Source organism: Numenius arquata, chromosome 10 (genome assembly GCF_964106895.1).
Source record: "Numenius arquata chromosome 10, bNumArq3.hap1.1, whole genome shotgun sequence".
In the NCBI taxonomy this organism is placed as follows: Eukaryota; Metazoa; Chordata; class Aves; order Charadriiformes; family Scolopacidae; genus Numenius; species Numenius arquata.
In genome coordinates, this window is record NC_133585.1 from 18,135,361 (window position 1) to 18,150,826 (window position 15,466).

The 15,466-nt window shown below is 46.6% G+C and overlaps 1 protein-coding gene across 1 annotated transcript; it reads right to left on the reverse strand.

The window, feature by feature from the left end:
* On the reverse strand, positions 1-10,113 carry TACR2 (tachykinin receptor 2). The gene is made up of 5 exons (XM_074154740.1): positions 9,589-10,113; positions 5,533-5,727; positions 2,194-2,350; positions 1,661-1,857; positions 1-196 (listed from the first exon to the last, which is right to left on the reverse strand). Exons 1-5 carry the CDS (start codon positions 9,990-9,992, stop codon positions 1-3), a joined length of 1,149 nt encoding a protein of 382 aa, XP_074010841.1. The 5' UTR covers positions 9,993-10,113.
* Between the last annotated feature and the right edge of the window lie 5,353 nt (positions 10,114-15,466).

A 15,466-nucleotide genomic window follows, 5' to 3' on the forward strand; every position in this document is an offset into this window, starting at 1 on the left:
TCAAAGTGTTAGCTGGGTGAGGGTAGGTGATGTCTTCTCTTTCTCACTCGGTTGAGTTTCTGTGTTGAAACTTGTTGTTCCTGACTTCCTGCGGGTCGTCTGGTAAAGAGATGGGGACGTAAGTTTAAGTTTGTCTTTCTCAGTCGCTTTTATGCATGGACACCACCGGAAGGCTAATTTGAAGCCAGAGCGAAACCTGTGAATGTAAGAAAAGAAATTAAATGTTGAAACGATCTTTTTAATTGCACAGAGAAAGAACAAATGCATGACTTGGTTCTATCTCTGAATGACCATGGAAATAAAAGCTTTCTATTGAAATTAAAGGAGCTAGTTGCAGAGCTAAATGTATAAATCCATGGAGGGAAGAGCAACAGGAGTTTAGGATCAGATTTCCTTATATTTTAAGTAAATACATAAGATCGGTTAAATGGCAGGATGTTTTGATGTGCTCAGTGGATGGTGCTCACCATGCTGATAACAGCATTCAGTGAGAGGCAGAGCATCTGAGGAAAACACGTGTATTTACCTGCTGGAAACTTTTTTAAAAAATGTGAATAATTAATGAGGAAGCCATCTGCTTTCTGAGAGAGGAGGAGGAGGATGATGATGTGTTTGGGTGTTCCATGTTTAATGTGAAGCTGGCTGGAATGGGCTGCAAAGCTGCCTTATTTTGCAACTTTAGGGGCAGGATGCTGTTTGAAGCGCTCTCAAGGAGCGAGCCTCCTAGCATCGCTCTGGAGTTAGGCATTTTGCTGGCGGGGTTCCAGTGAAAGAGCACGGGAGGTGCTGGAGGAGGTGTGCCGATATCTCTGCCACGCTCCCTCAGTGTCCCATCGCACCAGCGTCCCGAGAGCAGCCCGTTCTCAGCGCAGAGCAAGAGAGACATCTCTTGGCACCACAAGGTTGTGCTCGTGGCGCAGGAGTCTCGGCAGGTCGTCCCTGGGCTTCTCCCACTCTTCCCATGGGGATGAGCCCTGCGGCGCAGGAGGAGTGGGTGGTTAAGGCAGCCTGGCATGAGGTCAGCAGATGCGTTGCAGGGATTACAGAGTCCTCCCTCCTTCCTTGGAAATCATAGACTTGTTATGGTTGGAAGAGACCTTTAAGATCAACTCCAACCTAGCGCTGCCAAGATACTGCTAGAGTAGAGACCTTATCACTCCCTACAGCTACCTGGAAGGAGGTTGTAGTGAGGTGGAGGTCAGTCTCTTTTCCCGAGTAACAAGCAATAAGACAAGAGGAAACATCCTCAAGTTGAACCAGGGGAGGTTTAGAGTGGATATCAGGAAAAATTTCTTCACTGAAGGGTTGTCAAACATTGGAACAGGCTACCCAGGGAAGTGATTGAATCACCACCCCTGGAGGTATTTAAAAGACAAATAGAAGTTCCACTTCTGCGTGTGGAAGCTGGTGCAGATGTGGCTGCACTGATCATACACCTGCTGCCTGCGCTTTATTCGGAGGCAGGAATTCTTAAGGCTTGAGTTGAAATCTCACTTGCACAGTGTGGCTAATCTCACGTTATTAGCAGAGTATAAATTAACTTATCTACCTGGCCTATGGACTGCAGTTGAAAATCACAGTCGTTCTCACCTCCAGAGATTTGTCCCTTTTCAGACTGAGATTTTCGTTTTCTCCGCGAACACACGCGCACACCACTCACCTTTGGTTAAGGCAGCAGTATATGATGGGGTTGTACATCGTCGAACTCATGGCCAGGAGAAAGATTGCGAGATAAACCTGCTGAATGTACTTCTGCTGGTAGATGTCTTCCTTGAAGCTCCCCAGGATGAAGTATATGTGATAGGGCAGCCAGCAGACAGCAAAAATGATCACAACTACCACCATGGTCTTCACAAACTAGAAACACAAAACCAGTGTGTTATTCCTGGGCCTGCTTTATCCTGGAATGTGCAGATTCACCGGACACCGGGCTTTACTCTCTAAGGACTGCTGGGAATTGGCCCCCTGCCTGCCACCGTGCGCCTCTCTTCCCTGCAGGCTGGCTGGTGCATGTAAATCACTGCTTTTTTCATATTTGCTGGGTGATGCCCTTTACCCCCAGCCCAAATATTTTGTCAACCTTTCATGCCCGGTCCCACAAGATTTAGTGTCAAATGCAAGCTCCGTTTTGGAATTGGAGCCTGCAGGGCTCTGATGCGCTGAGGGTAATTATTTTCAAGTTTCACTTCTGACCTTTTTTTTGGCATTTAGTTGGTGTTCGTAGCGGACTCTGTTAAGGTGGTTGCCTGGAACCGCGCTGCTCCACAGAGTAATTCCTATAATGCTGTATGCGACAAACATCACCATTAAAGGCAGTAAATAGATCAACACGATCACTGCGATGTGATACCTGAAAAAGAAGAACAAGCACGTTTTCATAGTCAGTGTGTCTCTTGACAGAAATTGTCTTTTGGACATGTGTGTCTGACTCCCATTAACTTCAACCCCAAAGCATAAAGAAGCAGAAATTTCGCCTACAGACATCGTTACAGGGACTTCTGTAAACAGCAAAAGCTCATATCTCTTGTACTGTGATGGTTGGACTGGATTCACTGCTCTTTCAAGACGGGGTAATATCATTTATCTTTTATCAGAGGGTTACAGTCCATGGCCACCTGCCCTGAACTTTGCTATCCCGCTGCAGTCAGGAAAGAGAGACGCCTGAGCCTTGTGGCTATAAAAATAGGAACCTTTAAATTACAGATACGGAAAAGGAATATTTCAAGAACTGCAGAATAACTTGATGAATACAGTAGTACCAACAGCTTAATTCAGCAACCATGAAAAAAACGCGGATCAGGGAAAGCAGATTCAGTAGCTGGCTGCTAACAGGGTGCACAGAGTCTGCAGGGAAGATGCTGCAGGTAGCGAGGAAGGAATATTGCCTGCTCATAGCAAGCAGAAAGTGAGTGGCAGTTGTCGCTGTATTTGTCTTGCTGGCTGTTTTTACGTGCAGTAATAAGGTGCACAATTATATGTCACCCGCAGGCTACTTGGGTTACTGAAAGCGCTGGCATCTCCTTTGGCTGTATTTTGGCTTGGCCCTTCCTAGCTTTCCATGTTACCCCACAGGCTTCTGCTGGTTCCCTCGTGCTGGGGTTTGATTATTTTAAGCAACCACCATTTATGGGGAGGGAACAACCTGCTCACTCGGTCAGAACAGCTGTCAAATTAACGTAAACAGTGTAAAAACTAGGATTAAGCAGGAGGGCTCTGGCAGTGACCACAAAAGGCTGGGTGCAAATGGTCTTTCTCAGCCTGACAAGGCTCTGGAGTCACTCGCCGCGTTAGCAAGCGGGGTCGAAATAAGTGTTGGGGCGCTTGGTCGTGTTTGCTCCTCGGGGTGGTGGCAAACATCAGAGGCTGCGTATAGAAAAAAATTCTGTTTGTGAAAGGTGGCAAGTTTTGCCCCTGCATGTTTTCCACCCTTCCCAAATCTCAGAGTGGTGCCTCTTTTGAAGATCTAATACCGCGTGCGGAGCACAGCAAAGCCCTTTTAGAGTTCCCATTCTGGAAGGAAGAGGAGGAGATGGGAGCCTAAGCTTGAGCACGTGGCAAAAAGAAACTTTTAGTCTTACAGTTTGGCTACTTTGCTGCAAAGTTACCAGAAAAAAAATAAAGAATCCTCTGTAGTTACGGTTCTTTATTTTGGTTTAACTTCTACAAATTTAGTCCCTTTATATCCAAGATTTCTCAGGCACTGGCAGTCACAGTAGTGCATTGTTTGAGGGTTTTTTGACTTGTTTCTATGATAATTACACACGCTTTTCCTGCAGAAAGGGATTTTCCTTTGTTCTGAAGTCCAGAAATCTTGAACTCTGGATTTACTCAACTACAAAGGCTTTGGAGGACCTAGAGTCGACAGAGGATCCTGGTTCTCCATTTCTTTATTTGGCTTTTTTGTTTTCTTTTGAGTTTCTTAGTATATATTTCCCTCAATATTTGGACTGGCACATGAATGACTGCATGTAGCTTTTTCTCCCTGGCCTGTAATTGCAGGCGTTTGTCCTGACAGATCCATCACTCAAGATGATTTCTGGGGAGCGCTGCTTCCAACTTGCTTTCTAGGAGAGCTACTGAAACCTGCAAATCTGAGGCTGTTCAGGGAGAGCGAGCTGGTGTGTGAAGTGATTTATTGTGTTTGGGAGCTGCTGCTCTTCAGCTGGGGATCCCAGAAAAAAAACCTGTCCTGTCATTTGCTGCATTCAGGACTGACCTTTCCAGCCCACAGGCGTTTCATTGGCGTGCTGGGAAACTCTTGTTTCAATCCTTCCCAAACTGTGGATGCGACAGAAATAAACTTCACACTTTTTCATCTGAATGAGATAGTCATCAGTGACTTATTTATAAGTGATTATCTACTACCCCTCCTTCTCAGTTGACAGGAGGCTGGCATCTTGTGTTCCCCAGCATGTAACATGGGGTACCAACCCAGGAGCACCGGGAGGAACATCACCCGACATGATATGAACCTGATTTTATTCTGTTGCTCCTCTGTGGCTCTGGAGACTGAGGACAACTGACCGCCAGTGGCTGAATACGCTGCAGCTCAGCCAAACTTACATGAAGCTTCCTTGGAACCTGGCACATATTAGTGTGAAAACCGGCTAGTTTGGTAATAACTAACCACAGGAAGCATCCAGCTGTCTGCCAGAGATGAAGACCGAGAAAGGGAAAATGTCCCTGGTGCACGTAGCTGGGCAAAAGTGTTCACAGCAAAGAATGGATGTGGGGAGTTTAGCGCTTGGTTTTGATTTGAAAAATTGTTCCCATTTTGTTAATCGATTTGTTCCTTTTCTTTAGTTCTTCCATTATTTCTTCATGTAAATATCTCTTGCTTGATAAATTTCTCAAACTGCTCTGTGTATCACGTGCTACGTGCTTTGAGGAGTGATTAATCACAGCAGATCCCCTGAATGCAGGGAATGGCTTGTTTCATCCGTCTGAACAATCTTGTTTTAAAGCAGGAGGAAATTGCTGTGAGAGTTAGGAGTTTTTGGGAGCGCAGATGTGCGCCCAGAGAAGTGTCTATAAAACCTTAGGATGTTTGAAACATGCTCCTCTTTTTTTTTTTTTTTCCTTTCTTTTTTTTCCTCCCCCCACAAAGAGCAGCACATTTTTTAGCTAATTAACGTGGCTTCTCAGCATTAAAGATATTCGGTTCCTTCCTGCTGATGGAGGGAGGAAATCCAAAATCTTTGAAACCAGGATTTATTGCTTGTTTAAAGACTTTTCATCGTGGTTTCATCCTGGAATCCAAGCCCTATGTCTAGGGTTTCTAGACCTTGTAACACCTTTTCAAAGCAGGGGAGGATGGCGCATCACCCTTCTTTACCTTGAACCATGATCACCTGGCAGCTTTATCCACAGCTGGCTTAAATTGAGCTTAGATGGGCTGCCCCAGACCTATGTTCCCCTGCTGTGTGATTCCCCCCACCCTCTTTCCCAGTACTGCCCGTAGCCAAGTTTGGAGATGAAATTAATTTTGTAGTTAACTTTTGCACGAATCGGGAGTATTTTTGTTTCTCTTACGTGAGCTGGTGCTTGGATCCGACGTCATCCGGCCAGACGACGATGCATTTTGTTGTTCCGTTGTCCGTCATGATCTCGGCATAGAAGCACTGCGGGAAGGCGAGCCCGAACGCCACCAGCCAGATGATCCCTATGATGACTCTGGTGCTTCCAGCAGAGAGCCTGGGCTTGAAGGGGTGAACTATCGCCACGTACCTGCAGGAAAAGTAGGTAATGCTTTTACAGTTGCATTGGTAAACTATACAACAAATACAGCAGGTGTAAAAACTCACTAGGATGGTATAGTGTGGCTTATTTATAGAGACATTTTGATAGGTTTCAGGCTATAAATCATTAGAAGGAGCTAAGTCCTTTCTGAAGAGAATGATTTCAAGTCTTAGGGCAGAAATCCACCCATGTGGATGGATGCTGAGAGAGTTGGGGTTGTTCAGCCTGGAGAAGAGAAGGCTCCGGGAGACGTTATAGCAGCCTTATAGTATCTGAAGGCGGCCTAGAAGAAAACCGGAGAGGGACTTTTTAGAAGGGCATGTAGTCATATGATGAGGGGTGATGGTTTCAAACTGGAAGAGGGTAGATTTAGGTTAAATATCAGGAAGAATTTTTTCACTCTGTGGGTGGTGAGACACTAGCCCAGGTTGCCCAGGGAAGTTGTGGATGCCCCATCCCTGGAGGGGTTCAAGGCCAGGCTGGATGGGGCTTTGAGCAACCTGGTCTGGTGGGAGGTGTCCCTGCCCATGGCAGGGGGTTGGAACTAGGTGGTCTTTAAGGTCCCTTCCAACCCAGACCATTCCATGATTCTGGTGTGAGGGGGAAGCAGTCATCTATGTCCTCTGCATATGGTCTTTGTAAGTATTCCCCTTACTCTGAATTTTTCTTTTTTTCTCTTTTTTTTTTTTTTAAAAAATCATTTTTAAGTGCTTTACATGTCTGCTCTGAAATTTCCTGCTGTGAACTGCTTGTGATAGTTTGAAGTTATTCACTACTTAATATCATGCCCTTCTCTCCTTCCTCTACCAAAAAAACCTCCTAAACACCCTGTTCCCCCCTTGTTATGTCAATCTCCTCTGATGCCCCATATTATCACAAGAGCAGGCTGGTGGTCTCGAGTATCTTTTACCCTAAATTTTTCCCCACTGATTTTGAGCCGTGAAAAACTCACGTGCCATCCAGCTCTGCCTGGAAACGCTCGAGCCCTTGTGCTTGCGGTGGAAGGGGAAAGCTGACCCGTTCGTCCCACACCTGCTCGGAGCCCTCATGGCACATCTGACTATTAGATTACTTGCAAGCCCCGGGCGCTCTCTGGTTTTAAGTTCCCCGTGTAGAAACGCATGGTATCGTAATGAGTACATAATCAATTATGCATTTCTCGTCATGCTTTCCGTACTCTCTGTCACAGTTGTTACGAAGGCAAAATAGAGTGGAAAATGCCAATTGCCTCCTGGTTTTCATAGCAAAAATCTGACAAACTCTGTGCTGTCTCTTGGCCAGGCTGTTGGGAGGGACCTCTGCCCGGCTGCTGCTACAGGACAGAGAGCGGGCGGCTGCAGGGACAGCCAGCACAGTAAGTAAGCCAGACCTTATTTAGCTATAAAATTTTCATGTCACCTTGCTTTTCTTTAGCTCGCTGTAGGCAGTGACGTACGACGCTCAGATCTGGTCAGGGAGGAATCAAGTGGCAAATATTCTCCTGAATATTTGCCTATGGAAATGCCCAAACCTGCTGCGCTGGCGACAGCATCCTGTGTTGCGGGTACCGAAGGGATTACAGGGCTGCTGGGTGGAGGCTTTCCCAGTCAGCCACGGGTGAACCAGGCTTTTAGGCAAGCTCCAGCAAGTTGGGAGATTTTACCCAATCTGCTGAGATCTCCTGGCTGCTCTTGCTGTGCGGCAGGGCTGCCTTTGCTGCTCCGCTCCCCGTGCCCTCTCTCCGTGTCCTGCTTCCTCTGACGTCTCAGGATGCTGGGACCCTGCTCCCGACACCCTTCCTCCGGTTCTTGTCCCACACAGACAAAACGAGCTGAATTTCGGACACTCTCGCACACTTTCCGTAGAGGGCCTAGGAGGCTTTTGCTAACAGGAGTGTGAAACTTGAGCGGATATACTGCATTTCTGCCTGGAGCACCTGCAGCAAGCCCACAGTGGAAACAGCTCCTCTGGTACCCAGGGCAGCTTGACACGGGGAAACAGAGTGGTCCTAAACCCAACGGTGAGCAAGATCTCCAGGGCAGAGAAAGATGACTTATAGAGCTGTCACTTCTTAGCCTCCTTCCTTACAACAAACCACTTCAAAAGACATTGTTTTATCAAAGCTAAACATCGGAGCCCAAGTAGACACAAGTTCTCATAACAATAAATGGAAGCCGCGGGTTTCCAGGATACAGTGTCAGGATCTATTTTAAGGTTAAGCAAAGAATAGCTAAATATGGTTTGCAGTGAGATGCCAACTTTTCTTTCTGATCCGTGCCACGTGACTAAAGAGATTTTGGCTGTATAGGTACTTTCGCCAAAAGTCCCCAAGGAACAAGAGTAGGGACACCTGAGGACAGGCTGAAATGGATTTATTTTTAAAACGATAATATCCTTTGGCAGAGCACATGTATAAAATAGCGGTTACCAACAGCCCTTGACTTAAAGCCGGGAACAGCAAAAGAATACTCGGGTCTAAAACTGAGGTGCTGTTGCTTCTAAATAGGGATTTGCTTTCATCTGGACAACTGCAGGCTGGCAAACATCGCTCATCCCTGCGCTCATCAGCCATCCTTCCAGCCACCACAGGGGCCACTGTGTCAATCCGGGCCCTGTCCCCAGGTCAAGGTGCAGGTTTCAGTGGGTGGTCCATGCACAAGCCTTCCTTCCCTTGCCAGTTTGTTTATCTGGTTTGATTTGCCCTGTCGCTTTCTTCCCTGGATGTGCCAGGGTGAACGGAGCTGGGAGCAAGGGGCGGGAGTTACGAGAGTGACCCCGATGACTCACGGAGCAAGGCTTTTTTGGATGGCTCCTGAGGGACGCTTGGCTCCGCTCCCGAGGGAGCTGGAAGGGTCCTTGGTGGGTACACGCGCTTGATAAGGAACAGAGGAAACCTAAATGAAGTGGCAAAGTCAACAGGAGGGCTCGATAAAGAAGCGTCAGGTATTTCTGGATGCCAGGTCCGGCTGCCTGGGGGAAGACCTTCGCCACTGCGGCAGGGACATAGGATGGGAAAGATACAGCAGTTCCCGGTGCCAGGCAGAGCGTGGAAGTAACGGAGGGAAGCTGGGAAGGAGGGGAGGGAAGGAGGAGAGAGAGCATAGAAGGGACCTTAACCCTCCTCTGCTTCTTTTACACGCCATCGCCTTTAAGAGAAGAAATTCCCGTGGACTTTTGGCCACTTTCTAGTAAAAAGGAAAGCACCGTCACGCTACTTAACAATGAGCTGTAAACACATTTAGACTCCACAAATTTAAGCTCGAGTGAAAGAGACTTGGCAGATGGAAGAGAGGATTATGAAAATACCAAATTACCTCACAAGTCAAACAAAATCACTGTAATTACTTTCCTCCCTCTTGGAATAAGTCATTCTTGCGAACTATTGGGGCAGGCTCTGCCATTTCTGATCCAATTCCCGTTATTTCTGGAGGCTGGCTGGACTCACAAGCAGGACTGTGGATGCTGATACTTTTCAGCATCCTGCGGTATATTCGTATCACTCCAGCTCTGTCCAAACGAGAGGTCCTTCTTGTGGTTAAAAAAAAAAAAAACAACAAAAAAAACAAACGAGTTTGCAGGATGTCTGGGAAACAATTTATGATCAGTAACACGGGAACAATAAAATACCAGCCCCTTCCACTCGTTACACGTTTGAGTGCGATTCAGCCCAGAGATAAGACAGAGGAGCCTTCCTTTCATGCCTTTCGCTAGCATCTAACCCCATGGTCTATTTGCCTGGCACTCCTCCCGCTTTGCTGATAAGGCACCTGACATTGCGGGGGGGGGAGGCAATTGCACAAAGTATTGCAATAATTTTTTATAACTTAACAGTGAATTTTTCGGACCTTCTCTTCTCCGTTGGCCTCTTACCTCTCTGCAGCCACGGCTGTCATGGAGTAAATGCTCACAAACATTGCAGTGATGGGGAACCAGTTCTGAAACCTGCAGAATTCCTCGCCAAAATACCAGACGTTGTGACTGGCGTAAATAAAATTGAAGATGGTGTTGAAAGCAGACATCAGCAAATCCGAAAGAGCCAAATTAACGATAAAGTAATTGGTAGCAGTCCTCATTCTCCTGTGGGCGAGAATAATCCAGATGATGGTGACGTTGCCAACGATGGATGTGATAACGATGAAGGAATAGGTGATAGCCCACAAAGCAATTTGCCATCCTGGCTGGGTAAACTGGGTTACTGCCGTCCAGTTGCCACCGTCCTCGAAGGAGTCAGCCTGTGAAATGTTGCTAGCATTCAACATAGAAAATGTGCTCATGGTTTTTCTCCTCGGCTAAGCGTAAAATAAAATCTTCTGGCATCTGCTCATTTTCTTGCAGTAGATGCTGGTGCTATGAATCCCCATGCATATGACTAAGAGCCATTAAAAACACATCGGGATGAGATGTCTCATGTCCTCTCGTCCTGTTTTCCAAGTGATGCAATGCAGTTCCAGGAGGAGATGAGCAGTACTGAGGGCCTCCTCCTTGCCTAGCATTTTAACCTATGCTCAAAGAGCAAAAACCGAAGAACAGCTCTTCCCCCTTGAGTTTCTTTCTCCTGTGAAAAAAGAAAGAAAGAAAAAAAAAAAAAGAAAGGGGAGGAAGGTGTTTTCCAAGTCAGTGACAGGTAATGTCTTCCTTTAGATTATTTTTAGGGGGAAGAAAATATAAATGGAAGTATCGAGCCAGAAAACACTTCAATCCAAGTGGAAATCCTTCTTTTTCAGAGTAGTGGTTTTCCGAGGCAGCAGGTACCTGAATCCTCTGTGTGGGACTAAGGACACTTGGTTTTCTCTGCCTGCGTAACTGTTAAGTGCGAGGCAGGAGCTGTGCTGGCATAAATTCTCTACAGGGCTTAAGGGGACTTTGAAAGGAGGTGGAGTCTCTTGCAGGCAAAAACTAAACAGCCAATTTGACATCAAATGAAACATGGCAAAGTGGGACTCGAAACATCCCCCTCCCCACCCCTCCCCCCCGTGTGTTTTGAAATAATCTCCAAAACAGACATGCTGCTATACCAGGATTTACAGGCTTAAATGCAAGGGTAGCTACTTTGCCGCGGTTACCGGTCCTGCCATCCTGGTGTTTCCAGGACCCTTCCTGGCTTCCTGCGAGCTCTCGTGGCAAAAAAGGAACAGAATGTATTCAGTGCAATTTTAGCAAGGTGGTCTTGCCCTCTGCAACTATTCGGAGGCTTATCAAGCATTTTTAATATGTTTTAATGGTGACTGCCCAATACAATACTACTCAACCAGCCATATTTAGTAGATGTGGTATGATTTAATTTATTTAAATGACAACAACAAGTCCTGTTGGTGCTTGAAGGGTTGCTGATGAGTATTTCCAGGAGAGAGGCATTTGTGAAGGCCAGACCTGAGCTGGGACTTCTAGTAGGCTTCAGTGGGAAGCTGGCACCCAGGGTCTCATCTGGAGCTCCAGAAATCCTTCTCTGGCTGCTCTCTAGGGCAGAAACATCCAGAGGAGCCTCAGCTCCCAGCTTCCACGCTCCACAGTGCTGAGGGGCTGGATGAGGGACATCCCCCCTTTGGACTGCCACATCCCCTTTCCCGGTGTGCGCTGAAGAAACTTAGTGGTCTCACGCATGCAGGGAGCAGTATCTGGTCCTCGTAGGAAAGGAGAGCCCCTGACTCCCCTCTCTGCTCGGAGCACAGCGCTCTTGCTCACTCTCAGTTTTGCAGTAAGTGACAGAAACATAAGCAATACGTTGAGGCTGAGATTTCAAAGAGTACTTGGCGCTGGTTCATGCCTGCTCTGCTGGAAGCTAAAAGTGTTTCAGGTATTAAAACCTGTTTTCAGATGTTAAAAGCTGTTTTCAGGATTCAGAAAGCTCCTGATGAGTAACATAAAGGAAAAACTCCCCCCGTGCATGCGGCGCTAGGATGGCAGTGGTTCTCCAGCTCCCACAGTTCCTGGAGCTGCATCCGTGCCAGGCTCCCCTGTAACAGGGCACTATTTATCTCTTCAGGATCATTTCCACCAGCTCTTTCCTTGCTTCATTAATTTCTGGTGGCAGCCTTCAGTTAACCCATCACCTAACCACTGCAACTCTTTAAAGCAGGTCTTCTCTGATGCGGTATTACCCAACGGTTGTTTTTTAGAAATTAGTACTTTTAGCACTGCATGTAGCATCTCCTTCTCCTCATGATGGACTTCCCTGCAGGTAGTCCCACTCACTGCCTTACACAGAAACTGCAAAAATAGGCTTCCGCATATCTTCTCATGGGCATTGCAAAGCTGTTCCAGGGGCTTCTTGAAAGTCTTCCACTGACGCCTCCCTAAACAGCTTATGAACCTTCCACTTTCTGTATGCCATGCTTTTAATGATTTGCAATATGAATTCAACAGCTAATATTTATTTCCTTTGGCTTGCTCAAATCTCTTCAAATTCCAAGGAGAGTAGGAGCAAAAACCTCCATAAGCTTAGCTGAGAGCGCAGCTAAAGCGCTTCATCGGTCTTCTGTTAGAGAAAGCAAAATGGAAGCAAGCCCTTGGAAAAAGGACTGCACTTTTTAATGTTCCATTGGTGAACCCCAAAACCTCGCTCAGCTGCCTTTGAATTTGGAGACGGTCAGGGTGCCAGCATTTCCTAGGAACCTTTTTCTGAACCGTCTGCCCCGGTCCCTGCTCTGCTACTCGGGCAATAATCGGAGAGCTGCCAGCCTTTGGTCAACATTTCATCATAGGAGTCAGCAGGGACCTGCTTTCGTTTATATACACACACACACACACACACATCCCCTCCTTTCATTCGTTTCCTGGTTGTGCGCTGATGAGGTTATCGTCCCCGGAGCCCGGCCAGCGACGCAGCGTGTGCCATCGGCCTTTTGACTTGCAAACCGGAGCGATTTTTTACAAAGGCAGGCTCCAAACTCCTTGGGAAAGTTGCACTTGCCGTGGTTCTACGGGCAAAACCCGCCTCCCTGACGATTCTGGAGTTACACCAGGGAAAGGGACTATCTGAGAGCAGGGTTGGGCGGGTTTCGCTGTTGTTTTTATTACGGGCAGGATTGTTCGAGGTCAAACGTTGCTGAGTCACCGATCCCAGGCCTGGGCAAAGGGTGAGAGATGCAAACAAAAGATGCGGGTCTGGAAGGGTGAATAAGGTGCATTTGATCTTCTGGAAAAAAATAATACGAGGTAACGCTGGCAGCAGAGGCTTTAATTGAATGGCATGTTGGACTCGGCTCTGGGAGGAAGGACCTCTGTCCAGGCAACAGCTCTGAGAGTCGGACGTGAGGACCGTGAGCATCTGCCTTGGGTGGGGAAAGGTGCAGCCCGGCTGCAGCTTTATCAGCCAGGCGTGGGATGGAAGAAAGCAGCAGAAATGCTGCTGGGAGCTTTGAAAAGCTTAGGGTCTTTCTGATGCTCCCATGGCGCAGGACTCGCTGCGAGTTCACTTCCCTTTTCTGCAGATCTCCTAAAGCCCTGGGTCAAATGCTCTGCAGACCATGGCTTTTGAAGACCCTTCAGGGGATCTACCATGCCCTGTACACACTTGCAACAGCCCCGGTAGCCCTGAAGGTGGGCAAGGAAATGTGGAAGTTACCAAATCCTAATGTGAACAAACCCACCCCTGGTTGAGCCATCGGAAGGCCTCTGGAGCAGATGTTGATCTGCCTCGAAGCTGGCAGAGATGCCAAGCTCTCAGTTGGAAAACTGCAGGTCTCCGCTGCGTTGGGCTGAGGTGGAAAGAGCAAGACCTGGAAGGACACTCAGAACTGCAGGCAATTCGTAACATCTTACTTTAAACCACTGTGTGCTGCTAAACTATCCTAATTGGGTCCAGAAATCTTCCTGTTTCATCGTCTAGACAAAGCCTAGGATTCAGACAAAGAAAAGCATTATCCGATTATTTCCATGTGGGTTTTGTAACAGAAACCTGTTTTGACGGATTGGCTCAGTTCAGGTGAAAACAACAGGAAAATGGACAATCCTTTTAATCGGCTTCCTCATCCAGCTGGTCGTGCCCTGAAATTTTATTTGCAGAAACCAGAGCATGAATGACAAGGTAAGGTGTTAGGAAAGTCAAACCAAAACTACTTAGTTAAATACACAAACAAGGAAAAATGCGTAAGTGACGGGAACTTCTTTGGACGCGAAGGATGCCCATGAGACATGAAGAACGTGTGGTAGACTCCAATTCCCAGAGCTTACACAAGACGTGGTGCGATTTCCAGCCTGCACACCATTGGTAAGTGTCAGGGGTATTTGCAAATTTGTCTGAAAACGGAAGCTGTTGATATTTTAGAAGATGAACGCTCTAGGACACTGCATTATGTATTATTGTCAGAGACGTAAGGGGTGATGAGCTGCTCTGTTGCTGGCAGGGACCCAGGCTGGATTACTTGTTTCCCAGAAGCAGAGTTTAGCGCTGCATGCAAAAGCAATGACACATTTTACAATAGAATTACCCAGGAATATTTTTTTTTTTTTTTTTTTTTTTTAGGTTTTATAAAGGAGGTTTTGGTAGCAACTACTGGTTTATTGTACATATTCTAACAAAAGGATGTGTGACCAACCGCTTCCAGAGTTTTACATGCACAGCTCGGAGGTTTTCCACAGTCTCTTTGCTTGATAACTTAAGATTAAATGCTGCCGCACTTCATCTTCTCTGATAGCAGACGTTGATTTTCCATGCTGTCTGCCTCTACTCTGGGACAGGATGCAACAATCAACTCTGTGACTGTTGTCTGCCGCTTTGAATGGGATTTATTTTTTTTTTTTTTCCCCCCAGAGGAAAATAGTCCTTTGTGGGACAGGAGTGCAGCACCGCCAGCTTTGAAAGGGCTTATTTCATCTCACAGGCATGAATGGCGTTTGCAGTTCATGATCGCTGGGTAAGACCCAACACTGACCCACTGTCACGGCAGCGGGATGTGGATAAACGCCGGCGTGGGCAGAGAACGCAGCCACGGCAATATGCTCATTAACTCTCATTAACTGTTGCACTTACGCCGTGTTATTTGCAGGACGGGACTTTTTTTTTTGCACGTGTAATTGCCTGGGTGTTGTAATGAAAGGTAAATGCTCTGGTATTGCTTAATTGTGCAGTAGAGTGTAGAGCAGCAGAGCGTAGGGATTCTGCTTTGCGATGTTTATGTGTGCTTAACCAAAAAACACAGCGCCCAAGCAGCAGCTTTGCATTCATGTATTTTTGCCCACCACGCCGTCTTAAATGGCAATTGCAGACATTTGTGGATGCGCGTGTTGCTACGGGCTAGGGCAGCAGGCGTAGATAGGTGTAACTAATATATCGAGTGGTGATATGTTGGTGGGTTTTTTTTTTTTTCTGACTTCTCCAGTTGTGGGGCTCGTCCTGACGGAGCAACGCCTCAGCAGCCAGGCATTTGCAAAGGAAAAAGAGAAAAAAGAAAAAGAGAAAAAAGAAAAAGAGAAAAAAGAAAAAGACAAAAGAAGAGAAAGAAAAAGGGAAAAGAGAAAAAAGGGAAAAGAGAAAAAAGGGAAAAGAGAAAAAAGGGAAAAGAGAAAAAAGGGAAAAGAGAAAGAGAATAAGAAAAAAGGAGAGAAAGAAAAAGAGAATAAGGCAGAAGGAGAGAAAGAAAAAAGAGAAAAAAGAAAAAGAGGATAAGGAAAAAAAGAAAAAGAAAAAGAGGATAAGAAAAAGAAGCTGCAGCCGGAGCGTTTTGGAGCTTTCCATTCCGCTTCTGATATTTTTTTTTTAATCTCTCCCTGCTATTGGTGTTTCTCGACCTCCCCACACACACCCCAG

Bases quoted from the DNA above. Each gene is read 5' to 3' on its own strand.
- TACR2 (XM_074154740.1), bottom strand. From the start codon at position 9,992: ATGAGCACATTTTCTATGTTGAATGCTAGCAACATTTCACAGGCTGAC. The intron at 1,858-2,193 runs GTCAGAAGTGAA...TTGTGTTTCTAG, and splicing joins AACTAAATGCCAAAAAAAAG to TTTGTGAAGACCATGGTGGT. The intron at 197-1,660 runs GTGAGTGGTGTG...TTACATTCACAG, and splicing joins TACTGCTGCCTTAACCAAAG to GTTTCGCTCTGGCTTCAAAT.